Genomic DNA, 27,597 nt, shown 5'->3' with positions numbered 1-27,597 from the left:
AAGTTTGGATAGTGAAATCAAATTTTTGAAAGGTTGGGTAGCTAATTCAAATTGGTCCATAGTTTAGATAAATTATGTATGTTTTCACCGACAATCTAATTGAACTTCTATTCTATACAATAACTCTTACCCTTCAATATATATTTTTTAAAGCGTCTTTATATTATTTGTTATTTACTTATTTTTATTCCACTTTGTTGTTTGTCTATTTTGATCTAAAATAAAAGGCTTCAATATATTTTAGAAAAACCTTTTTTTTAAAAGGCAAAACAATTCTTAATAACCACTAGTAATAATCATCCTAGATCGATAAAATTTACAAAACTTTAAAAAGAGCAATGCTAGCTGTACACCTCAAAAAAGGTCTAAATTTTACACTCATCCACCAAGGACTAAACTTTTGTTTGCAGTTTTATTAAAAATTACTTTTTTAATAGTTAAGGATTAAAGCGTAATTGGCGTGACAAGCAGGAGAATAATATCTATTCTGGGTTTCAATAGTATTGCTCTTGAAATAGACGATAGAATTATAAGAGCATCCGTATTTTCACCCTAGGGTTTATTTGTTTGGGCGGAATTGGCGAGAGGTAAAGTCATATTCGATCGTAAGCGATCATTTCTGCTATTTGGTTTGCCATAATAAAAATACGGTCGAAACTCAAGTTACTTGAAACAGTGTAATTGACTTCGGCCCACCCTCAACCGAAGTCAATTACAGTGAAGAGAGGTGCAGGAAAAAATAATAAAATAATACAATGGGTAATGCTATTTTATTTAAATGTACTTAATTATGGTACTAATTACTTATTTATTTAGTTTGCGTATTTAAAATATGATAAAAATTAATTAGTTTAGTTTTGGTATTTCTTTCATTTTAGTTTGTACATTTAAAATATGATGAAAATTAATTAATTAAATATTAATTTTTTATTTTATAATTTTATTATTGTATTATTATAATTTATATATAAAAGAATAATTTAGTTGTTTTAGATTAATTTTTTTAATTATATAGGAATATAATAATATTATTTTTATTGATTATATTATAATTTATCATTTATCAAGTTATTTATTATTTATACATAATTAGAATTTTACATCACTCTCTTCATGCCAAATAAATAGCAAAATTGAAAAAACTTTATTTCCATAGTTATAAAAACAAACAGAGGGGGAAAAGTAATTTTTATATGAACTCCATTTCAATTTAAAAGTCCACTTCAACCTAAAGTCCAATTTCGGTAAAATAAATATGCCCTAAAGCCCGTATGAGAAATGCTAAATCTACTATCATTAGAGCCGGTAAGCTTTATAAGCTCCAACCCAAGGGTGAAAAGACTTTTTCAATATTTTTAAATTGTAGTTAAAAAAATATATTGATAAGATTTTATCTTACAACATAGTACGTTTGGTTCGGATTATCCTAACAGAATTACGTGTAATTCTGCCAAAATTACTGTGTATGGTTTATTTGATATGTAATCTGTTCGTTTTTGCAGCATTACAATAATATTGCATATTATTGAATGCAGGTATGTATATCTTGAATTATTGAATGCAGGTAATATTGCATATTATTATATAAAATAACAATTTTACCCAATAACACCCTCCAAAGGTAGGGATGTCAATGGATATGGATACCCGAAATATTATCCGAATCTGAATCGAAACGGGGCGGGTTTATCCGAGCTAAACAGGTATGAATTCAGTTATAGGTATAGAAAATAAAAATCCGACGGATATGGATACGAATATGGATTTTGTATTTACCTGACCCGAACCCGAACCCGAACCCGAATAAATTATATATATATATACTTTATTTTTATTTATTTATATAATATATAAAATATTTAATAATTTTTATTCTTTAGATTTTTATTTAACGGTACGAATTTTTAAAACCCTTTGGTCCGGGTCGGGATTCGGATTTTTGGTTGGATACGGATATGAGTATGAACTTTTAAAATCCACCGGATTCGGTCCGAATACGAATTTTAATTTGGTTTCAAATTCGGATTCGAATTTTTAAAAATCCGAGTCAAACTCGACCCGTTGACATCCTACCCAAAGGCTATCAACCACGCCCCTCACTCTCTCTCTCTCTCTCTCTCTCTCTCTCTCGTACGCCGCTCTCTCTCTTCGGGGATTTGGAGACTTTCGCCACTTGCCCCCTCTTTCGACCTAGGGCTTGGAAATCGGTCCTCCTTCTCTCTCTCTCTCTCGNCGTATTTAAAATATGATAAAAATTAATTAGTTTAGTTTTGGTATTTCTTTCATTTTAGTTTGTACATTTAAAATATGATGAAAATTAATTAATTAAATATTAATTTTTTATTTTATAATTTTATTATTGTATTATTATAATTTATATATAAAAGAATAATTTAGTTGTTTTAGATTAATTTTTTTAATTATATAGGAATATAATAATATTATTTTTATTGATTATATTATAATTTATCATTTATCAAGTTATTTATTATTTATACATAATTAGAATTTTACATCACTCTCTTCATGCCAAATAACTAGCAAAATTGAAAAAACTTTATTTCCATAGTTATAAAAACAAACAGCGGGGGAAAAGTAATTTTCATCTGAACTCCATTTCTATTTAAAGTCCACTTCAACCTAAAGTTCAATTTCGGTAAAATAAATATGCCCTAAAGCCCTTATGAGAAATGCTAAGTCTACTATCTTTAGGGCCGGTAAGCTTTATAAGCTCCAACCCAAGGGTGAAAAGACTTTTTCAATATTTTTAAATTGTAGTTAAAAAAATATATTGATAAGATTTTTTCTTACAACATAGTACGTTTGGTTCGGGTTATCCTAACAGAATTACGTGTAATTCTGCCAAAATTACTGTGTATGGTTTATTTAATATGTAATCTGTTCGTTATTGCAACATTACACTAAAAATATTATCGGGAGGAGTCAGATATGTATATCTTAAATTATTGAATGCAGGTAATATTGCATATTATTATTATTATATAAAATAATAATTTTACCCAATAACACCCTCCAAAGGTAGGGATGTCAATGGATATGGATACCCGAAATATTATCCGAATCCGAATCCAAACGGGGCGGGTTTATCCGAGCTAAACATGTATGAATTCGGTTATAGGTATAGAAAATAAAAACCCGACGAATATGAATACGAGTATGGATTTTGTATTTACCTGACACGAACCCGAATCCGAACCCGAACTCGAATAAATTATATATATACATACTTTATTTTTATTTATTTATATAATATATAAAATATTTAATAATTTTTATTCTTTAGATCTTTATTCAGCAGTACGAATTTTTAAAACCCGTCGGGTCCGGATCGGAATTCGGATTTTTGGTTGGATAGGGATATGAGTATTAATTTTTAAGATTCACCGGATTCGGGTCCGAATACGAATTTTAATTTGGTTTTCGAATTCGGTTCGAATTTTTAAAAATTCGTGTCAAACTCGACGCGTTGACATCATACCCAAGGCTATCAACCACGCCCCTCACTCTCTCTCTCTCTCTCCCCCTCGTACGCCGCTCTCTCTCTTCGGGGATTTGGAGACTTTCGCCACTTGCCCCCTCTTTCGACCTAGGGCTTGGAAATCGGTCCTCCTTCTCTCTCTCTCTCTCGCTCTCTCTCTCTCATTCATCTCCTTCGTCCCTTGTACCTCCACCTCTCGGCTTCCCCGCCAAACCCTCTGTCCCCGCCCACTTCCCCCGTCGCTGCGTACGCCCTAGGGTTTTCTCGGGTCAACGCCATCAACGCCTCCCCTTCTCTCATCTTCTCAGGTGCTAATGTAGCTACATAAAGCAATAGGGTTCATGCAGATTTCAGATCTATTGTGCTCACTTATCTTGTGTTAGTTTTTTTTTTTTTTTTTCCTTCTTTGCCTTTTCTCTGTTTGTTTTGTTTGGATTATACAACCAACATATTTTGTTTTGTTTGGTTGGTGATTTTGTTGGGGTTGCCTTTATATTTAAAATTAAGTGAAACCTAATCTTTGCGTACCTCTATCTACAACAATGCTAGGAAAACTTGATAACTAGTTTACTGGTTTGAATTTGCTTGAAATTGGAACCAGAAAGCTGGTTCTGGTTCTGAAAAACAGGTTAAAGTGCCGGAGTTTTTCCTAGTTTATCCAAAACGCAAATGCAACATTATAAATTGACCTTTTGAAAGCTTTTGTTTTAAAATCTTGTGCACCTATTATATATATTATTTTTTGTCTGAGTTTTGCATATTTGCTCTTTTTTAAATTCTTGGTTTCAATTTGGTTCTTAAGAAGTCATATTGTTTGCTTATTTTCTTGTGTGATACTTTTCTTCTTGAACTATTAAGTGTTTTTTGGTTTGTTCACTTTAGTAAATACTGTAACATTTTATTTTCTGTAGTTGTTAAAGTTATCAATTTTGGATGAATTTGCATTGGGGTGCTGTCTCAGGAACTTATTACCCATTATGGAATATTGGTAATGAAATTGTTGTTTCACTATAGTGGGTTTCTTGGAAGGAGTATTTGGGGTTACAACATAAGGATTTAACTTCATTGCTTCGAAATAGCACTGAATATAACATTTTTGGATTGTGAATACAAATTTTGGTGCAATTTGATAGATAATGAGACAAATGATGGTTAGTACAATGGATATTATATTGTGTGCTCTATGCTGCAAGTTGAATTCTTGTATGCAAAAAAAAGTGGGCGAAAATGAAAGTTTAGTGGCGGTCTTGCAACAATTTCTCAGTATGTCTATGGCTTTCACCTATGTTTTAATTATTTAGACTTGATTGGGCGAAAAAAATAAATAAATCAACTCACATGTCTACAAGAATAAAAGCTTATTAAAATTGAAAAGGTAGTCAATTACAATGAAGTTTTAATCATGAAAGGTAATTCGGGAATCTTAGTCCTCGTATGTTTGCTGAGGCTGAGCCTAACATTTGTGATTTAGTTAATTGTATTGTCATGCCCCAGGGTCCTTTTTGTAAAGTCTTTTTAGAAATGGTTCAAGTTTGAAAATAGAGTCAGTTGAAAAATGCCCAATTTTTTTTTGAAACAACAACCTTGCCCACGTGACTGATAGACCCGCCACAAACACGGGGATTTTTCTATCCATGCGGACAGAGTCTTTATTATATTTGCACGGCGTACCACCTATTACATTTCACAACTCACAATTTTTACCCACACAACCAAACAAGCATAATATGTGGATGCTCATACAACAACCAGTTCTTAGCGCAGATGATGCATGCCTTGTACATTCAGCTAAGTTCTACTTAGGCGAAGATGATGCATATGCACAACACAACAATCATTCTATCATTTGAAAGTGTTTTCCATCCGGAAACTTTATTTTAAAAATCTAGGATTTACGATAAAATGAAAAACCATTTGAAAACTATTTCCCACACAAAAACTCAGCCTTTAAAAACCTACTACCACGAGAGACAAAACATTTTTGCCATAAATTCATAAACCATAAATTCACAGTTCATTTAATCCAAAATTCACAATTCATTTAATCCAAAACAAACATTTAAGCATAACTTAACCATCATAATGTCTATATTATTTAACGAATAACTAAAGAGTAAGAAAGATTTATAAACTATAGTTGATCAATGAAAAAGCACGGGAATGCTAGAGCTCACTAGCTATCCGATATCTCACGCATTGTCCTGATTCTCACCACCTATGTCACCTATAAAAACTGGGGGTGAGAAACTAACCTGAGGTTTTCCAGTGGATACTACAAGCCGACGAAGGCAAGCTGTACTCACCGGCACGAGATATAATATATAGCAAGATATGAAACTATAACAAGTACAATAACAAATAAAGATAGGAGGGAAATAATGATATGTAAATAACTAGCCGCTACTGTAATCAATGTACGATGCGTCGACTGGACGAATAGTCTAAAAGTATCCAATCAACCGACATGTTGGTTTAAAGACTACAGGCAATGCAACAATCTGCTCAATCTGGCATATGGTCCTAGTAGTACGCTGCATAGGGCTCACGGGTCCGAAGTGCGGCCACTTTTTCGGAAAAGAATACTATTGTAGTGGCCAAACTACTGGTATACTGAAATGCACATGAGCTATGGCGATCAATGTGTTATGATGAATAGCAAATCATCGGCAAGTAGTTGACGTAGGAACCACAAGGAATATACCGATTAATCAGGTACAAATTCATAAACCATAAATTCACAGTTCATTTAATCCAAAATTCACAATTCATTTAATCCAAAACAAACATTTAAGCATAACTTAACCATCATAATGTCTATATTATTTAACGAATAACTAAAGAGTAAGAAAGATTTATAAACTATAGTTGATCAATGAAAAAGCACGGGAATGCTAGAGCTCACTAGCTATCCGATATCTCACGCATTGTCCTGATTCTCACCACCTATGTCACCTATAAAAACTGGGGGTGAGAAACTAACCTGAGGTTTTCCAGTGGATACTACAAGCCGACGAAGGCAAGCTGTACTCATCGGCACGAGATATAATATATAGCAAGATATGAAACTATAACAAGTACAATAACAAATAAAGATAGGAGGGAAATAATGATATGTAAATAACTAGCCGCTACTGTAATCAATGTACGATGCGTCGACTGGACGAATAGTCTAAAAGTATCCAATCAACCGACATGTTGGTTTAAAGACTACAGGCAATGCAACAATCTGCTCAATCTGGCATATGGTCCTAGTAGTACGCTGCATAGGGCTCACGGGTCCGAAGTGCGGCCACTTTTTCGGAAAAGAATACTATTGTAGTGGCCAAACTACTGGTATACTGAAATGCACATGAGCTATGGCGATCAATGTGTTATGATGAATAGCAAATCATCGGCAAGTAGTTGACGTAGGAACCACAAGGAATATACCGATTAATCAGGTCACCCAATCTCATAGATGTCACATTATATCGACCAAACAGGTCAAACATGTATCAAGTCATGTAATGATAACCAATGAAATACCACTCTTTCGCTAACCCACGATGAATATATAAAAGTAGAGCCAAGAGAAGTGAAGTCAAGTGGTGATTGAGTGCTTGACATGCAATGTGCGTAATCAAGTAAAATGAGAAGGGAAGGAATGCTACTGAGTTAGCACTACTATACTGACTTCGGATCGAGCACCCACTTGAATAAGACGAGACACTCAACTCCCAAGGTACTCCTGTCCGTTGACTCGGCCTACGAAAGATCCAGCGAGTCAAAAACCCCTGACTAAATAGAACTAAGCTCTAAGGACCCAAAGTCACTAATCACACATCTCGAAAATCATCGAAAAATCGGTTCCTTTTACCGATTCCCGAAATCTGCCAGAGTTTTTTGAAAACTCACCGGAACACTTTCAAAACCTATGAAGTGTCCTGAAAAGTACCAATCCACACCGTAAACCATTCACTGCCCCAAAACACATTGATTTGGGTGCCTGGTGTCACGGCCTTAGTGGTTCTGTTCGCAAAGTCCGTGCGGCGCCCGCCTTCCTGCTCGAAGATGGGCAAGCGTTCGTCCCTATTGCTAGTCTGGACCTTCGCGTCCTACGACTAAGTATGCAAAGGAAAATGACAAAGAGAAAGAGGCAGAGGTTCTCTCAAAAAGCTAAGTACTACACTACTTAGAAAATGAGAATTACAACTCACATACACACTCTCTCTTGTCTGTTTGGCCTTAACCAAACCCCACTACTTATAGGCTCCTAGATACAATGAACCTAGACACACACTAACTCTCTCATTATGAGACACATTAACTCACCCTCATAATGAGCCAAAAGCCCAAGAGTCACCCTATTAACTCTTGGTAGTTTCATAACCCTTGAGCTTCCATCACTGATGGAAGAAGTTACAAAATCCTTCGTCTTCCCATAGTGGGTTGGGTTCGGGTCTCTTTAACGACCCGCTCCGCTAGCGAAGTTGGGCCACTGTCAAAGAGAAGTCAGCGGAAAATATTTTGTCCGTGACATTCTCCCCCACCTAACGCACAGACGCCCTCGTCGCGCGCCGAGTCGCTCCCGGTCCGCATAGCCTTCCGCGTGGTCCGTCGTGCCTTCGCGCGCGATCGGCCCCGTGCCTTCGCACGCGATCGGCCCCGTGCCTTGCTCCCAATGTCCGTATCTGTCCCTGCACCAGCACCTAGTGTCTTGCCCCTCTGAGCAAGTGCACCAGCGAGCCTGTTGTGAGAAGAGTTCGCCGGATGTGCATGTCCTCCGCGACACGCACGCGCACTCTGCCAAGCTGCAAAACGTCCCCAGTGTGCATGTCCTCTGTGACACGCACACGCACTTCGCCAAGCTGCAGAACGCCTTTTGGTCCTCGCAGGCTCCTTGGCAGAATGACTTGCACTTTGCTTGGACGCTATCCGTTTCAACGCCGCATGAGACTTGACAGTGTCACTGCTGCTCAGGCCCTCCTCTGCGAGGTCCTTAGCCTTCCCGCGCTTCACCTCCTTGTAAAGCTGCAGGGCAGTAAGGGTTGAACTCTCGTTGCGCCTTTTTACGTCCCTTGTATCACGGCAATCTCCCCCACCTTTGGCCTCGCTCGCCTTTGGTGGTTCATCTCGATCGCCATCGGTTCGCTCAGGTAGTGCCTCCCTCGTCTTAAGGTTCTCGACCTCCTTGACCTGGGCACCGATGTCCTGAAGCAGCACATCTCGCACATCCCACTCTTCGTTGTGACGGGCAAGGTTCACCTTGAACCGCTCCAGACGATGGTGGAATGTTGCCATAGCTGCAACAATATCCTTCTCCATCAAATGAAACCCTTGCTCCAACATCCCCACATGTTGGGATAGGTCGGAGTAGCGCTCCTCCGCTCTCGCAGCAGAGTCCTCCAGCACGCCTACGCGGTCGTCAAGCAAGACGGGCTCTCTCGCCAGAGTCCGCGGCTCCTTGCTCTTGCCGCGCTTGGCCGCCCCGGGCTTAGGTACAACGTAAACGACGGCAGCTTCCGACGAAGACATGGTTCCTCCTCGAACCGGCTCTGATACCAACTGTCACGGCCTTAGCGGTTCTGTTCGCAAAGTCCATGCGGCGCCCGCCTTACTGCTCGAAGATGGGCAAGCCTTCGTCCCTATTGCTAGTCCGGACTTTCGTGTCCTACGACTAAGTATGCAAAGGGAAATGACAAAGAGAAAGAGGCAGAGGTTCTCTCAAAAAGCTAAGTACTACACTACTTAGAAAATGAGAATTACAACTCACATACACACTCTCTCTTGTGTGTTTTGGCCTTAACCAAACTCCATTACTTATAGGCTCCTAGATACAATGAACCTAGACACACACTAACTCTTTCATTATGAGACACATTAACTCACCTTTATAATGAGCCAAAAGCCCAAGAGTCACCCTATTAACTCTTGGTAGTTTCATAACCCTTAAGCTTCCATCATTGATGGAAGAAGTTACAAAATCCTTCGTCTTCCCACAGTGGGTTGGGTTCGGGTCTCTTTAACGACCCGCTCCGCTAGCGAAGTTGGGCCACTGTCAAAGAGAAGTCAGCGGAAAACATTTTGTCCGTGACACTGGGCAGCAAATACATGAACACTATGCTAACAAGTGCATTTAACGATAATTATGCCATATCTAGTTCGGGAAAAGAAATGTCGATTTCAGCTTTGGAACTCTCCACCGTCCACCTGTTGTCTCTAGATATACGAGATAGCGAAGGCAACCAGCCAACAAGGCTCAGCGATGAATATAGTGCATTCATGTCGATTAAACGCGAAACCCGAACCTAAACTGCGTTCAATCTGTGATTTTGCTGATTAACGCTCCGAAACCCTAATTACATTTCGTGAAGGCCATCAGACCTAGGACGATCGGTCCGAAGGTCACACACGGTGGTTTCACGTTGCCTGAGGCAGTCCACTTGGCAAATTTACACACAAGCCCCTAATTTGCATTCTACTTGCATTTAATATTTGTAAAACTAGGGTTTACGATTTGTTATCGAAAACCGCATACTTCGAAACTCGGCCAGTGGTGTAGGTTGATAGGTCTCGACGTGCTGAAGTCTGCGCTCTCTATCCAGAGCCCGAACGGTGGCCAATCAGTGCGCCGGGGCTACCTAAACTCCAATTTCCAAGGTCTTTGGGAGCGTTGCAGCAGAACCCGCAATCTGAGACCTCTTGGACTGCAACAAAGGTGAGCACGGATGTCCACAGTACCTCTGGAGGACCGTGCTCACCTTTCGGAGAGTTGCCAGCGACGGAGATGGCCAAAACAACGAAACCGACGAAGAAAAATCCTAGCTCGGGCTAGCTAAGGTAGTGGCTTCCATTTCCTGAGCTCTGGCGACTAGGGGAGGCGCACGATGGCTAGAGGGGACTATGGCCGACGGGGAAAGGTCAGAGGTTGTCACGCCCCGCAACCGCCAATTTGTTCGGTTCGGGGACGTCAATCAGACGCCGAACGGACAGCGCCTCCCCTATCCGCCCAAGGCCAAAGCAACAAGATCATGTACAACAAGTGCCCAGGAAAACTCATTCACATACATGATCAATGCAAGTATAACAACAAGCGACTATACATGCACAAGAGCAAAAGAGAGAGATAGTTTTAGCTATTACATCTTTCCATTCAACATTTACATAACTTGATTACATTTACATCTCTCAAAATGTATACAAGTTCATCATCTATATACATGAGTAACTATCCAAAATCCTCACAATACATATATCACCTACGTACACGAGGGTACTCTAATGCAGGTAGGAAAAACTACTAACTACTAGGGCGCTATGCCCTTGCCGCAGTTCTCACCCGGCATGCTCGTACTCGGCCCTGCAACAAAGTGGGGTGAGAACTATATAAATATAGTTTCCAGTGGGTTCGGCCGCTGACTCCGCCGATCTTCCCACTAGGTCTAAGCAGGCATAAGCAGATAGATAGACAGATACGAAACAACAGCTAGCATAGTAATGAATTCTGCACATATATATACTACTATGCCTCAATCAACTGAAATGAATGCATGAACAATATAGTAATGAAGTCCGCTATCATGATACTATATTCAAGAAATAATGCGATTCATTGTTTACCCAATCACTTGGCTAACCCGAAGGTTTGCCCTTTACTCACTATGCCATCTCGTAAGGTAAGGAGACGCACCTCGCTCGCAAACCCGAGACCGTCTGCGGGACATCAACTCTGCCCCTCGTGTGACAAACTCCCGAGTGCACGGCTTGTATGGAGCGACCACTCCAAGCTCAAAACAGACTGTGAGTATGATCCAATCCTCTCAACTCGAGGATACCTTACCAACTAGGGCTAACAATCACTCGGGAATCCACCTATCCCAATGTTCATATTTAAGTGTTTTAACTACACTACGGTTTCATGCAACATGTCATAACTAGGGAAATCCACCTATTCCCTAAGTTCACTATGTCAAGTTTTATGCCACTCGTCATGTTATCATTCATTATATACATGTCACTCGTTATGTCGCTACATAACTATCAAGTTCATCTCTTATTCCGGCACCATAGGATTTCCAACTTGTCAAGATCCAATTCCTTACATGTCCACCATATCATGTATTCACCTCACACAATGACATCAACTAGGAAAGCATAAGGAAATGGAAAATGCAACAACTACAATCCTACAATGCATGCAACATAAGAGATGCTAGGTCAATAATGTAACTAAGACATAGAAGGTAGCCCAGCTGCTTCGGGATGACACCCCCCGCCTTTAGGTGATGTCGCGATCCTAGGATCTCGATTTCACGATTTTAGGATGCCGCCTCGGCCCTCCAGGCGGAAACGAAGCCGAAAATGTCCTTTTCGGCAATATCTTCGCGTAGGCTCGACGGATCGCCGAACCGACTTCGCCTACGAGTCAGAATACCTAGCAGTTAAGTTTACATGGGTCCAATTTAGATCAAACCCCTTTATCTCACAAAACCCCATTTTGGAGCCCTAGATTGCAACTATTGCAGAATACCCCATTTCATCTCATGATTCAAGTATCATTCATCTAGTTAGCATCCTAGGGTTCCATTAACACCATTCTTAGGGTATAAAAACTCAATCTTAAAGATCTACCATTAAAGCTCAAGAAGCTTATCTCAAAAGCTTGCTCCAAACTCAAGGAAGAAGATAAAGAAGATGAAGCTCCACTCCTTAGCTTCCTTCTCCACCAAATCCCTCTCCTACTTCCCACCTTTAAGAGTGAGAGAAAGAGAGCTTTAGAGAGAGAGAGAGTATATTTTAGGTTTAGGGTTGAGAGAAATGAGAGAAAAGATCTCATTCCACCCTTAAATAGCCTCCACTAATGCAAAATTGCAAGAAACCCCCTCAACAATGCACTTAGTGCACAGCCCTAGCTGGGCAGTTTTCGGGTACGGGGTTCGGACCCTCTAGTCCCTCTAGAGGGTCCGGACCCCGAGAGCAAAAATTGGGCGCAGTATTATTTCTGCCACTTTTTGCACGTACGGGGTTCTGTCCCTGCCAAGGGTTCGGACTCCGAGAGCACAAAAACTCTGCAACTTTGCAAAATTTCTTCCTCTTGCTCTCCAAGGTCCTCTATAACCCTCTAAACATCGTTTTCGATGTATTCGGCCTTTCCAAAGCCTCCCAAACTCGCCTTCCATCGATTTCACGTATCGAGGATTCATTTCCTTACAGAGGCAATGGCAGTTGGCAGCAGGAGGTGGCGGTTGGAGAGTTGCGACCAACCCAAGGTGATCTTGGGTCAGAGATTTGGAACCAGCAAAAGGGGCGGCCAAGGGATGTTAGGGCGGCTCGTCCACAACTGTCGACGGTGATGGCGGGGAGTGGCGGTAGTGCTGGACAAAGGGTTCGCCCTTCAAAACTTGGATTTAGGGTGATCCTCGGGCTTAGGGGCGTACGACTGCGTGGGCTGACCGAGGAAGAGTCGCCGGACCTCCTGGTGGCCAACGGCGTGGGTCCGGGGCGCGTGGTCGAGAGGAGAGGGGTTTCAGGTTTAATAGGCAAANCCTCAAATAGCCTCCACTAATGCAAAATTGCAAGAAACCCCCTCAACAATGCACTTAGTGCACAGCCCTAGCTGGGCAGTTTTCGGGTACGGGGTCCGGACCCTCTAGTCCCTCTAGAGGGTTCGGACCCCGAGAGCAAAAATTGGGCGCAGTATTATTTCTGCCACTTTCTGCGCGTACGGGGTTCTGTCCCTGCCAAGGGTTCGGACTCCGAGAGCACAAAAACTCTGCAACTTTGCAGAATTTCTTCCTCTTGCTCTCCAAGGTCCTCTATAACCCTCTAAACATCGTTTTCGACGTATTCGGCCTTTCCGAAGCCTCCCGAACTCGCCTTCCATCAATTTCGATCGAAGCTCGGATTTCACGTATCGAGGATTCATTTCCTTACAGAGGTAATGGCAGTTGGCAGCAGGAGGTAGCGGTTGGAGAGTTGCGACCAACCCAAGGTGATCTTGGGTCAGAGATTTGGAACCAGCAAAAGGGGCGGCCAAGGGATGTTAGGGCGGCTCGTCCACAACTGTCGACGGTGATGGCGGGGAGTGGCGGTAGTGCTGGACAAAGGGTTCGCCCTTCAAAACTTGGATTTAGGGTGATCCTCGGGCTTAGGGGCGTACGACTGCGTGGGCTGACCGAGGAAGAGTCGCCGGACCTCCTGGTGGCCAACGGCGTGGGTCCGGGGCGCGTGGTCGAGAGGAGAGGGGTTTCAGGTTTAATAGGCAAAGAGGGATAGAGGAAGAGTTGGGGAGAAACTTGAGGGTGTTCGCTGGCCGGACTCCGACGGTCGGGGGTGATGGATGGGGGTCAGGGTGGTGGCGGCAATAGTGGGGAGGGGTGCCCAGGCGGCTAGGGTTGAGAAGGAGGAGAGGGTGGTGATCTAGGGTTGATGAAACCCTAGATGTTTATATGAGGGTTATGGGCAATTTGCAAGTTAGCCCCACAAAACTTCGTATATTAACTAGAGTCCTTCACGGCGCGTGTAATATGTGCAGTTGTACCTCCCATTGCTATGCTGTGCGATTTGGCGCATAAAATATTGAAACTTTTATCATAAGAATGAATTTTCAATTTAAACCCCTTTTCAATATTCGTGCTTTTCTGAGCATTCAATGCGCTGCATTCGAAAACAGACCACACCATGACTTCCGACACTGCCAGACCATTAAAGTAGTGTTTTCGTTTCCTCAGAAACGATCCCCGATTCGCGAAATTGCCTTCACTCTCTCTTTTCTCCTTTTTGAACATATATTCAAATTATTTTTTTTCAAATTTGAATTTAAATAACTCAATTTATACAGAGTTTGAACTTTACAGTTAATATATTTGAGGGTGACATTGAATCTAACATACACATCACCTTCTGGATTATATTTAGACCTGAGATTAGGGTTGGGGACATAGAATTGATTCAAATCATCTAGAGAACGAACTTTTTTCTTTTTATGATAAGTTTTGTGCAGCCCTAACTTTACATGTAGCTTAGATAAGCTTGTGATCTATATAGACTTGATTTGAATTATTAGTGAATAATTGTGTATGGCCCTGATTTTGCTCATATTTTAGATATGTTGGCAATCCTTTTAGCCCTTGCACCTTGGGTTTGTGTAGAAATGTTGAAGAATGTTTTTCCTCTGGGATGCTGATCTTGGATCCTTTCTAATTGCTATTTACAGGTGAATGTGATGTTTTTCAGGCATGTAGTGACACGTGGAATGTGCAAAATTCTTGACTTCTATGATTCCATAAACAATTTAATTGTTCCTATTCTAACAACTTCCAAAATGTTCTTGCTGCTCACATACATTTTCAGAATCTGTCGATCAGATCTTAAATCACATAGAGTGTTGAGTATGTTTACGTTGTGGGTCACATAGGATGTTGAGTATGATTACATTATGGATCAGACATGAATTTTTTCAATTTGTCAGATTTATGCTTTAAGTTAGAAAATATATGACGGCTCATGATAAACAGTATTTGGCATGAGAGTTGCAATCTTTTTTTGGTAAAATGATAAGAGTATTGATAAATTTTAACCCTTGTTTTTTACTTGCATGTTTTAATTTTCTGTATTATTTTCATATTGCACTTATTGGACCCTAGTTCTGTGATGTATCTATCCAGAGAATCATCTTAACTGTGAGCAGTACTATCAAGTATGCTGGTTTTACTACATAATTTAGGAGGTTTTGTTTGTAATAACATGTTCCTCTTTATTGTTTATGTTCAAACAATATTCCACCTTATTGTTGGAGATTGAGATATGTCTATTTGTAATTTATATCAAGTAACATTCTTAGATTTGTGTGTATGGAAGTTTTATGAAATTAAGGACTAATTTGGTGAGCAATTAGTTTACCTTAATTTTCAGGTTTATTTTATTGAGTGAAATAAAATACTTGGTGAAATTATTGGGAAAGAAATAAAATTTGTGTAGTTTTTGGATCTGTTGATTATATGCTTCTTTCATGCATTTGACTGAAGGATTTTGATGAAATTGTGAGTCACTTTTCTGAAATTCAATTTTCCTAAGTTGTAGCTCTCAATTAAAGAAAATTTGTATCTTTTTCATTAAACATCACCAACCGAATGGGAAATTTTATTGTTTGCCTAGTTTAGCTTTGATAAGTGTTTAATAAGTTTTTAAAGTCTTCTTTCTTTATTGCTATCTAGGTCTCAAAATTTCTCCATAACTAGGCATATTGTCACGCAACGCATCTCAAAATTTCCCATAACTAGGCACATTGCCATGCGGTGAACAGGCTATTTTTTTAGGTGGTGTTGATGAAAAGTTTATAATGTCTGGTTGGCATTATAATAATTTAAATTTGTTCTGGATATCTTACGATTTCTAGATTACTCTACATTTTATATTAATTTGATATTGTTATTCAAAAGAATATTGACTAAAACCTTAAATTAGATTAGTTTACTTTAATTTAGGGGTAATGATTTGATTTGGTATTTGATATATGACGATAGATGAGATTACTATAGATTGTGTAGCTTAGTTTTTCAATGTTTATTTTTATTGGAGCGTAATTTTCAGTTTTAATTAATGTTTATCTTGGATTGAATTGAATAACGATTATAGACTATAGATATTATGAGATCAATATTTCTCTGGAAGAGATAGACAGAAATAAATATGTTGAATTTGATCAGATTGAATTTTATATATATATAAAAAAGGAGAGTTTATCTTGTTTACTTTAGGAGATTAAAAAAGATAACTATGGATATTTAACTAATTTGAAGTAATTTCTATTGGATATAATTTGAACCAGCCTGCAAACCTTGTAAAGATCTTTAATTTAAAAATTGCACCAAATGGTGAATGCGTGCCGAATGGTACAAAATCAGACTACCAAGTTTATGTGCTTTGCTACAACTACTGTATAATGTAAATTAGTAGTTGTTTGATGGTTGGGAATGCGGACTGGTATTACAATTCATCCCAGCAACATGGAAGATTGTGCAGCTTGCATGGTGCTGTTCCAGGGCATTCTGATCCATATTGGATTGTCGACCTTTCCTATGCACTTGTTTTTGAATGCTCTCCTGTTGAGAAGCTGCTTGCGCACAAAGTAGACCACGACGAGATGAATATGTTGTGGTTGATGATTGGCAAAGGAAGCAAGTATTAGTAATGAATAAGTTTTCTTAAACTTCTGAGGTATTAGTAACTTTAATCAGTGAAAAAATGAGGGTTCCCTTGGTGGTAGAAATTTTTTCTATACCACATTGAGATCCAGAAGCACCACTAGCAAAGATTGATGAGATTCAATTTGTAAAATTATAGATGTATCATGTTTTGAAGTGTTTAATCATGTTAGTGCCTTTGGTATTGAAATCAAGATGGTGGAACCATTTTAAATGATCAAATCATCATTTGAAACTTGTGACAGATGATAGGCTCGAGGAGCAGACACAAGCTTTAGATTTTTTTTTTCTTTTTTTCGGGGGTGGGGGGGCGCATTAATTAACATGTTGTGAATATAATTTCCTCATTACCTTAAAACAATGTCAGTTTTTCATCTTTTTGGCAGAAATTCCACTAACTGCCTCTTCCCTTTAGGGTCTGTTTGTTTCACCAAAAGAGAGATGGAGTGATTTTTGGCAATAAATGCACACTTTTGATGTTTTCGTTGTAAATTAAGTTCTGCTATAACTCAACTTTCCTAGAATGCTATAATTGACTTTCACCTGGCTAGCGGCAATGTCAATTACAGAAGAAAAGTAGATAGAAAAAATGACAACAAAATAATTGCTGTAACTTTTTTTTCACTCTTTTGTGTGCTAGTATAGGAATTTTCAATGAAGCAAACACTAAATGTGGGAGAACTTCAGTTGTGAAGTTAGTTACTTTTCATCAAACAAGCAACTCGGAAAATAATTTTCACCCGAACTTTAGTTCAACTAAAAACTATTTTTAACCTCAAAAATCAATTATGAGCAAACAAATAGGCCCTTAAGGATCTTGTCAACTGTAGCTTCTCTGGTTAATTGGAAACTGTTGGCCAGTACTTTTTTCAAAGAAAAATCTCCTTGTGGGACAAGTGCTTAGTGATAATTTCAAATTGTTTAGTCTTGGTTTTTTAATGTTACACATTCTTTTTCTTTAATTTTTAGTTCTTTTGTATTGTTTTACTTTGCCATTATCTCTTGGGGGCACACAGAGTGAGGTGATGTGGCGGAGCGATGTACTGGTTTGGTTCAGGTTGGAAATTGGAATGCCTGCAATTATAGACTGAGACTACGTAATAGACATGGTCAATCTAAAGTTAGATTTAGTATATGTGAAATCATATTGCAACGGTGAAAAGGCATTGAAATGAGGAAAAGGCCCATCTTTTCCATTGCTCTACTTTGGATCTGCACGAATGGACGGGCAAATCAATGGCTGATCTTGGTCAGAATTGTTCTTGCATGAACTGTGGTTTTGATGGCTCAATTAGAACTATCCTGCAGCTTAGTTCATGTTGACTGATTTGGTAATGTTTTGCAATTATTTCTGCTTTAATTATTCAGTTCTTCGTTGTCCCAGCTTATACTTGAGAGTGCTTTCCTTGTTGAACTGATGCTTCGGTAAAACTCAATAGTTAAATTATTATTTTGCGATAAACGAAGATATGGACATTAGTTGTTGTTAAAGTATGTTAATGTTATGTACTTGCATTTTTATGTATTATGTTGCGTACGATAATTGCAACCTCCCTTACTACAGGAAATTGGATCAAATGGCAAAGCGGAGCATTCTGGCTATTTGCCAGGCGGGTGGAGAGTTTATCACAAACAGTGATGGATCCATGTCTTATTCTGGTGGAGAGGCACATGCTATTGATATCGAACGTGACATGCCTCTTGATGATCTGAAATCAGAGATATCTTCAATGTTTAACTGCAATGTTGATAACCTTTCCATCAAGTACTTCCTTCCTAACAACAAGCGAACTCTAATCACAGTTTCCAATGACAAAGACCTACGAAGAATGGTTGATTTTCATGCTGGTTCAGACACGACCGATATTTTTATCATGAAGAAGGTTGAGAACAGGTAGTTGTCTATATCGCACGCTATGATCTACGTCGCTGAATCAGTGCTAATATTTTATCTATGCATATAGGGGTGACAATAGTTTAGATATTATCAGATTGAATCCAAGACCGAATTGCCAGATTTGGATGTCGAATTGGCTTATTCTATATTTGATTTCGAATTCAGTAACAATGATGATAATTCTTCATATTCATATTTGGATATGGTTTTCCTTCAACTTTTTGGATATGTATTTAAGTGTCTGCATCCTTGCCTGTTCTAAATCTGTAAGATTTAGCATAGAGAAAAAGAATGTTAAACATGGTGAGAAGAAGTGGATTTGAACCCTTGACCTTAGGGTTTTAAAATAATACTCTAGCCAATCAAGATTGCTACATGTGTAAAACTTTTATAGTAAAATTTTGAAGTCTAGATCAAAGAATTTTGTTTTAGGTTGAATTACGAAAGTGCTTTTCTGTGTAAAGCTGTTGGAAACCTACAAATATGTATTTTTTGTCTAACACACCTAACACTTCCTGGCTATAGCTGTTTTAAAAGTTAAAATATTTATATCTGATTAGTATTGAATATGGATGTGGATATGATTGTGTCCGATATCCGACCATATTCGACCGTTTTTACCCATACTAACATATATCCTTAGAAAATTCTTAATCTGAATATCAATCTTTGGAAAACTTAATTTCTTACATTTGTGTTTTTGTACGTAAAAAGTACTGTAACAAAAATCTTTTCTAATAAAATACCAACTTCCCTCCTCCCCACGAATTGTATCCGCTCCTCAACTTAGAGTAATGTTATTCTTATCTAGGAACAGCACTTTTTTGTGGGGCATATGTAGATCTCAAATTTCACAGATTATATAAATTTATGATTTTGCTGGTATTTATATGTGAATGCCCTTATTGAATCTTGAAATTCACAAGAGCATGTGTCCTTTGCAGGATAATTAGGAGTGTGGTAGCTGATTCAGATGCCACCACAGCCACCGTGGCAACTTTGAGGGATGCTAAACGACAAAGACTATCTGCAGATTGGTACAATGCAATCACTGGCGTGGGGCAAATATTTGAAAATCAGAAGGCTTTTCGCGAGGCCTTGCATAAGTATGCCATTGCAAATAGTTTCACATATAGATATGTAAAGAATGATGCATCTCGCATAACTGCTGAATGTTCCTCTGAGGATTGTCCATGGCGCATCCATGCATCAAGATCGCCGGTTAGGAAGCAATTCATGATTAAGAAAATGGTCGATAGACACACATGTGGGAAAGAACATGTTGCCAAAGATGGTCATCGTCTAGCCTCCCAGCGATGGGTCGCAAGCGTAATAAAGGAGAGATTGCGTGATAGTCCCAATTATAGTCCAAGGGATATTGCCAATGATCTCCAACGAGAATATGGACTCAATTTGAATTATTCACAGGCATGGCGTGGAAAATTTATTGCGAGAAAAGAACTGCATAACTCAGTTGAAGAGGCATGTAATCAATTGCCTTGGTTTTGCGATAGGATAATTGAGACAAACCCAGGAAGTGTAGCCACAGTAGTTACATCTGAAGATTCGAAATGTCGCCTCTTTGTCGCATTTCATGCCTCCCTTACCGGCTTTGAACATGGTTGCCGACCCCTAATCTTCCTGGATGGGATTTCATTGAAGGCAGTCAAGCAGTGGAAGCTGCTAACTGCAACTGCTGTTGATGGAGAAGGTAATATTTTTCCTGTTGCCTTATCGGTAGTGGATGCTGAGACGAGAGAAAACTGGCACTGGTTTTTGATGCAACTTAGAACTTCCTTGACCATGCCTCGGCCTATAACGTTCATATCAAACAGAGAAAGTGGACTGTGGGAGGAGACACCTCAGGTGTTCGAGGGCTCTCACCATGGGTGCTGTGTAAATTCTCTGATTGAAGATTTCAAGGCACAATTTGATGAATTGTGGCCTGAACAGAAAAAGGGTACCTTGGTCGATCTTCTCAAACAGTGCATATATACTTGCAAAGTAGATGAGTTTGATGAGTGCCTTGAGAACATCAAGACCGAGTCAAAAGAACTTGCCGAATGGCTTTTGGATACGAAACCTGAGTGCTGGTCTGATGCATTTTTTAAGGGGATACGATATGGTCAGTACTCTTTAAATGCTGCAGAAACATTCAATAGCTGGATCACAGCGAGATATGAGCTGTCAGTTGTACAGATGGTCGACATGATCAGGTGCAGGCTGATGGAGATGATGTACTCACGGCGGGAGTCTTCAAACACGTGGGGTGATATGCTTACACCATCTGCAAATCAGAAGGTAAAAGATCTCCTAATCAAAGCACGAACCATGAATGTCAGCTGCACAACGGTCGACGTCTTCGAGGTGCGTGATGATGACGATTCGGTCAGTGTTGTGAACACTGGGACGTGGGAATGTACGTGCAGAAAATGGCACGTCACCGGCTTGCCATGCATGCATGCTCTTGCTGTAATCGAACGCATGAACGGATGCGTGTATGACTATTGCGCCAAGTATTTCACAACCGAATGCTACCGTCTTACCTATTCGTCATCCATCAATCCAATACCTGATGTTGGCAGGCTCGAAAGCAGCGAACTAATCACTAACAGTCCCGTCGCATGCCCTCTTCGTGCCCGTCGGATGGTTGGAAGACCAAAAGTAAAGCCGGCTGATCCTCGGATAACAGTTAAACGAGCAATACGCTGCAGTCAGTGCAAAGCATTTGGGCATAATAAGGCAACTTGTAAGGCAGCCTCGTGACCGAATGGTGCAACATTTTCTTACTGTCTGGTAGTCATGTGTAAATGTGAAACAAGTGTTCATAGGATCTATCTTTGTAGAATGTGTTATCTGGAAATCTGATGTTATTAGTCCTGCTTCTCCTGAAGCGCATTATGTTCGTTCGGAGATTGCGTTTTATGTCGTTGAGATTTCAGGTTTCCTGTTGTTTCTAGTCATTAATTTTTCGTGTGATGTAAGCTGTACTTCTTTTCTCTTTTCTTTTTCTGGAATGCTTTCACAGTGTAGGCGATGCGCTCTACCTTTTTTTATTCTTTTTCTTTTTTTTTTGTCCGTTTTGTAACCGTGAGGTAAATAGTCCCTTAGACTACGAATGCAAATGGATCTGCGTCGGTGGAGCTTCTGATCCGATCCGTCTTGAATGAGATGCTAAATGAAAATAAAAAAAAAATAGAAAAATATATTCGTCTCGAATCCGTTCTGGTTTATCAAGAAAATGGAGGTGCAGATTCAATTAAAAATTCGCTTCTGTCGTGACCGCTCCGAATGGAGCAGCAAGTGGGGAGTGAAAATTGGATAAAAATTAAACGAGTCTTAAATTCATTCTGATCCGACAAGAAACGAGGGAAGTGGGGCATTCCTCACGCTATCTGCCCCATTCACATGCCTATGCTAGACGCGTAACAATTCTCCTCGTATATTTTTCCTGAGTTGCATAAGCAAATTTAGCTTCATTACCATAAGAAAGTCCTTGTATAGTTTCCCTGAAATTATTTTTTCAAGGGGAATCGCCCGAGAGCGAAATTTTATTTAAACAGAATGAGACGCTATAGAGTTGAGAAAGTCCTCAAAAGTAGACCATATAGTGTATTTTTTTTGCTAAGTAGACCCTAATTATCTAGACGATTAGCTTGTATAGCGTTCTTGGTGGAGCGAGAATTCCATCCAAAGAAAAAGGCGTTACATTCGTCAGCAAAGGACTGAAGCACTTTGAGCTTCGATCTAACGTCCAAAATAAGCTATTTGGATTGGTCAGGCCTGAAGTGAATCACTTTAATCAACGATGCTGAGTCCGAGAATATTTGCATTTGTTCACCTAGGAAGGTATCCATAAAGAATTTCGTTGCTTTCAGCACTGTTTCAATCTCAGTTGACAGCGCATTATGAATATTTTCGGCAAAATCCAAAACACACAGACAAACGCCATATTGGTTGGTGATGAGGAAACCTATTCCACCTAAATCATCACATTTCCAGCTACCGCCTTCCCAGATCTGCATCGTAGTTTTCCTCATTGCTTACACAAATTTAGCTTCATTGCCATTAGAAACTCCTAAAAAGGTGATAATTAATTGGCCTTCGGAAAAGTAATGTTTTAAAAATAGTGAAGCGGATAAATGCGTACAAATGTTTTTATACACTTTACGGTTTTGCTTAGGGGCGATAATTTCATCTGTAAGGCTATTACTTGATCAATGAATATTCAAAAAAATCACGGAGCAAAGAAATAAATCCAGTAGTTCAATTATACAAACTTTCCACAAATTGGGGAGTTCTGCAGAATTTATCTTTTAGCCATATGATCGTCACCATCTATCAACAAACTATTGGAAAATCTTTCTGATCTTTTATTACAATATTCTTTAAAAACAAATTCGAAAATTTAATTTCAGGTTTAGAGAAATTCCGAAACAAAATTAAACAACAAATACTGTAAAGAAAAGGTTTAGATAAGACCTGTGGATCGAGGCGTGCAGAGCACTATCCTAGAAGCGAAATTGCTCCTCCACGTGCGAGTCTTCCTAGCAATTACTTCTAGTGATACAATGACCGCGTTCCACACCATCGGCACGCTTTCAAGGTGGTGCAAGACGAACCCAACCAGCTTCAGATCCAGCAAAAGAAAACTCGATGAAAATCCAGAAAGCAGAAAAAGACGAGAGGCTTTAGGTATGCTCGGGTTATTACTTAACTCGTGCAACCACGCCCCATATTTATAATCTATGCGAGAATCTTGCTTCAACGCGTCAAATCCGTGTATAACAAGATAAGCCTAGAAAAAGACAAGAGGCTTTAGATATGCTCGGGTTATTACTTAACTCGTGCAACCTCGCCCCATATTTATAACCTAGGCGAGAATCTTTCTTCAATGCGTCAAATCCGTGTAGAACAAGATAAGCCTAAAATTATACGGATAAAGATCAGGATTAGGATAAAGATAAATATAAGGATTAAAATAAAGATAAAATAGAAAAAATAAAATAAAATAAAAACAAACCGGGTGTATGAACCATGCGCGTTGCCGCCTGCCCGGCCCGGCTCGACTCGTGCCGTGCGTGCGTGCATTTAAACGATAGCATTACTCTCATTTTCTTCTAAGCAACTAGCTTGAGAATAAGGGAATATATAAAAACCACAAACACCCTTTTGGTTTTCAATGCAGGACTAAACATCATACATGAAAATTTTAGTTGGGCCCCCAAGAGGCCCATTAACAATTATTGGGCTCCTCAAGTGGTTTTAATAAGTTTTAAATCACAAAAACCCAATAAAATCAATATTTCCCCACATGATTTAAAACTTGAAATAAAAAAAATAAATAAACTGAAATTCAAAATAAATCAAAAGAATGATGGATCTTTTATACCATGTATTCGGTAAAGGTACCTTTCGGCTTTGAACCTTCACTTAACGCTTGTCAATGTACATCCGAGGGCACGATGGTGGACTACGCCTTGAACCAAGACCGGTGAATCAGATTTCCACGAACAGCACACATGGTACAGCTGTTTAGGATCTAAGCAGGTGAGCGCTTTTATGGCCATGCGCTAGTATCGTTTTGTGTGTGTTTTAGGGAACCGCTCTCTTCCTATAGTCGTGGCCTCATGACTCTATACATATAGTAGGTCCTCAAAGGGTATCTGTAAGATCATACCCTGCCTTATAGGTCTCGGAGCCATTCAAGACCAACGCCGTTTCTATCCACTTGCAAACATGAGCACTGTCGCCATAGGGATGAGGATATAAAAACAGTGCTCCTCACAGCTATCTGTTTGACTTGTTTCTACCCATTGAATCTGGAACAGGTTGGGTTGCCGTCGCCGGTAACTTCTATTGTGGGCTAAGCCCCATCCCCTCGACGATTCTAGGATCACTGTCCTAAATAATCCCTTCGTAAGCTGATCAGTCAAATTCTTTGTAAATTTCATAAATTCCAATCCAATCACATTTTCCTTCAAATTTTGCCGAATGAACTTATATCTCACTTTCATGAATCTATTCATCTTCGTCTCCATATTCTCTTAGGCACACTTATCTATAGCAGATATGCAATCACAATGAATACATATAGGTGCTAAAGGTCGCTCCATAAGTGGTAAATCATAAAGAAACTCTCTAATCCACTTAGCTTTTGCTACAGTTGTATCCAAGGCTATGAGTTCAGATTCCATAGTACTTCTAGCAATCAAAGATTGTTTAGTTGATTTCCAAGAAATAGCTGCTCCTCCTAGAAGAAAAACAAATCCGGTAGTCGACTTTATATCAGCTGTATCACTAATCCAATTAGCATCACTATATCCTTCCAATATTGTAGGAAAATCAGTATAATGTAATCCATAAAATACAATCCCCTTCAGATATCTCAAAACTTTTTCTATGGCATTCCAATGCTTTCTATTTGGATTATAGGTATATCTTCTCAATCGGTTCACAGTATAAGCCAAATTAGGTCTAATGTAATCCAGCAAATATCCTAAAAATCTAATAATCTGTGAATATCTATTTTGACCTATTCGATCTCCTCTATTCTTTTTAAGATGCACACTAGAATCATAAGGTGTCACTACAGGTTTAACATCAAAGTATCCAAACTTTTTCAATAACTGTTCACTGTAGTGGGATTGACTCATAATAATTTCTTTTAATTTTCTGATGATCTTCATGTTGAGAATAACATCTGCTTACCCAAGATCTTTCATATCAAAATTTTTATTTAATAATTTCTTCACCTCATATATCACATTCATATTAGCACGAAAAATTAAAATATCATCAACATATAAGCATAAGATCACTATCTGTCCATCATATTCCTTCGAATACACGCATTCATCAGACATGTTCACATGAAAACCATTTGATACAACCAAAGAGTCAAATTTCAAATGCCACTGCTTAGGAGCTTGCTTAAGTCCATATAAAGAACGATTCAACTTGCACACTTTGTTTTCATGTCCAGAAACTATAAAACCTTCAGGTTGCTTTATATAAATCTCTTTATCTAAATCACCGTTCAGAAAAGTTGTCTTAACATCCATTTGATGAACAATCAAACCATGGATAGAGGCCAAGACAATCAACACTCTAATAGAGGTAATCCTAGCTACAGGAGCATAAACATCAAAATAATCTACCCCAGGCTTCTGTGCAAATCCTTGTGCCANAGCATAAACATCAAAATAATCTACCCCAGGCTTCTGTGCAAATCCTTGTGCCACTAATCTAGCCTTATACTTATCTACAGATCCATCGGGTCTCAACTTCTTCTTAAAAATCCATCTACAACCTACAGGCTTACATCCTAAAGGTAAATCAGTCAACTCCCAAGTAGGATTCTGTAGAATAGACTGCATCTCCAGATTAATAGCCTCTTTCCAAAATGATGCATCTACAGACGTCATAGCTTGGTCATAAGTAGATGGAGTATCTTCTACTAGTAGGACACAAAAATCATCTCCAAAATTTTTCGCTACTCTAGGACGCTTACTTCTCCTAGGTTCAGTCTCTTCTATAAGTTCACTAATTCTAGATCTACTAGACCTACCTATAGGCTCAGCTGGAATAGGTCTATCAACTCTAGTTCTAAAAGGAAAAACATCCTCGAAGTATACTGCATCTCTAGCATCAATAATAGTGTTGTTAGAAATCTCACTAATTTCAGAAATCACCACCAAAAATCTATTTGCATTACTATCATGTGCATAACCCACAAAAACTGTATCCACGGTCTTAGGTCCAATCTTTCTCTTCTTATTCTCAGGTATTTTCACTTTAGCTAGGCACCCCCACACTTTAAAATAATTCAAATTAGGCTTCCTACCTTTCCAAAGCTCATAAGGAGACACATTAGAATTCTTATGGGGAATTCTATTCAAAATCACACATGCAGAAATCAAAGCTTCCCCCCATAAGTTCTCGAGTGTGCCTAAACTAATAATCATCGAATTCACCATATCCATCAAAGTTCTATTTTTACGTTCAGCAACTCCATTAGATTGAGGTGTATAAGGAGCAGTTACTTGATGCACAATTCCAAACTCTTGACAGAAAGCAGTCATCTCATTTGAAGTATATTCACCACCTCGATCAGACCTCAAAATCTTAATTTTATTATCTAATTGATTTTCAACTTCAGCCTTATAAATCTTGAATCTGTTTAAAACCTCATCTTTCGATTTGATCAAATAAACATAACAATATTTTGAATGATCATCTATAAATGTCACAAAATATTTATTTCCACCTCTATTAGGTCTACTTCCATCACAAATATCACTGTGCACCAATTCTAAAAGATCGCAATCTCTATCTACAGATTTAAAAGGTCTCCTAGGCTCCTTAGCTTGCACACATATTTCACATCTATGATCAGGTAAATTAGATTTAGGATTCAAATCGAGATGCATCAATCTTTTGATAGTATTAAAATTCACATGTCCCAATCTTCCATGCCAAATATTAGAAGAAATAACATTCATCACAAGAGCACTTTCATTAATAAAAGGAGAAGATATAGATAATTTAAATAAACCATCACTCAAAAGTCCTTTTCCGATAAAATTCACTCATTTTGTTATAACTATCCTATTACATTCAAAAACTAATTTAAAGCCCTGCTGAACTAAAAGAGAATCACTAATCAAATTCTTCCTAAAGTCGGGAACATGGTGGGCTCCGTGCAAGATTAAGGTCTTCCTAGAGGTCAGCTTTAAGTCCACACGACCTGTGCCTAGTACGTGAGAAAAGGCTGCATTCCCCATATTCACCAATCCTCCCCACGAGTCATGATAGGTAGAAAACCACGAACGATTAGAACAAGCATGAACATTAGCTCCAATATCTATCCACCACTCAGTAGAACTATAGACAAGGTTAACATTGGGTAAACTAGATCCTAACCTGATAGTGGAGTCAGAAGGGTCAGACCCTGCAGTCAACATATTTATCTGGCGCTCAGGTGGAGCTTCCTTCTTCTTCTTTGGTACAAAAGG

General features: G+C 38.9%; 1 protein-coding gene across 2 annotated transcripts; it reads left to right on the top strand.

Moving 5' to 3' along the window:
* On the top strand, window positions 3,529-21,626 carry LOC109724833. Of its 2 annotated transcripts, XM_020253767.1 has the most exons (4): window positions 3,529-3,807; window positions 17,700-18,014; window positions 18,248-18,577; window positions 19,525-21,626. In XM_020253767.1, the coding sequence occupies exons 3-4, from the start codon at window positions 18,261-18,263 to the stop codon at window positions 21,344-21,346; spliced, it is 2,139 nt and encodes a 712-aa protein (XP_020109356.1). In that variant the 5' UTR covers window positions 3,529-3,807; window positions 17,700-18,014; window positions 18,248-18,260; the 3' UTR covers window positions 21,347-21,626. The 2 variants fall into 2 exon arrangements, with proteins under 2 accessions (XP_020109356.1, XP_020109355.1); XM_020253766.1 differs by lacking the exon at window positions 17,700-18,014.

Source organism: Ananas comosus, linkage group 19 (genome assembly GCF_001540865.1).
Source record: "Ananas comosus cultivar F153 linkage group 19, ASM154086v1, whole genome shotgun sequence".
Taxonomy (NCBI): domain Eukaryota; kingdom Viridiplantae; phylum Streptophyta; class Magnoliopsida; order Poales; family Bromeliaceae; genus Ananas; species Ananas comosus.
This window is presented reverse-complemented; position numbering and strand designations above follow the sequence as displayed.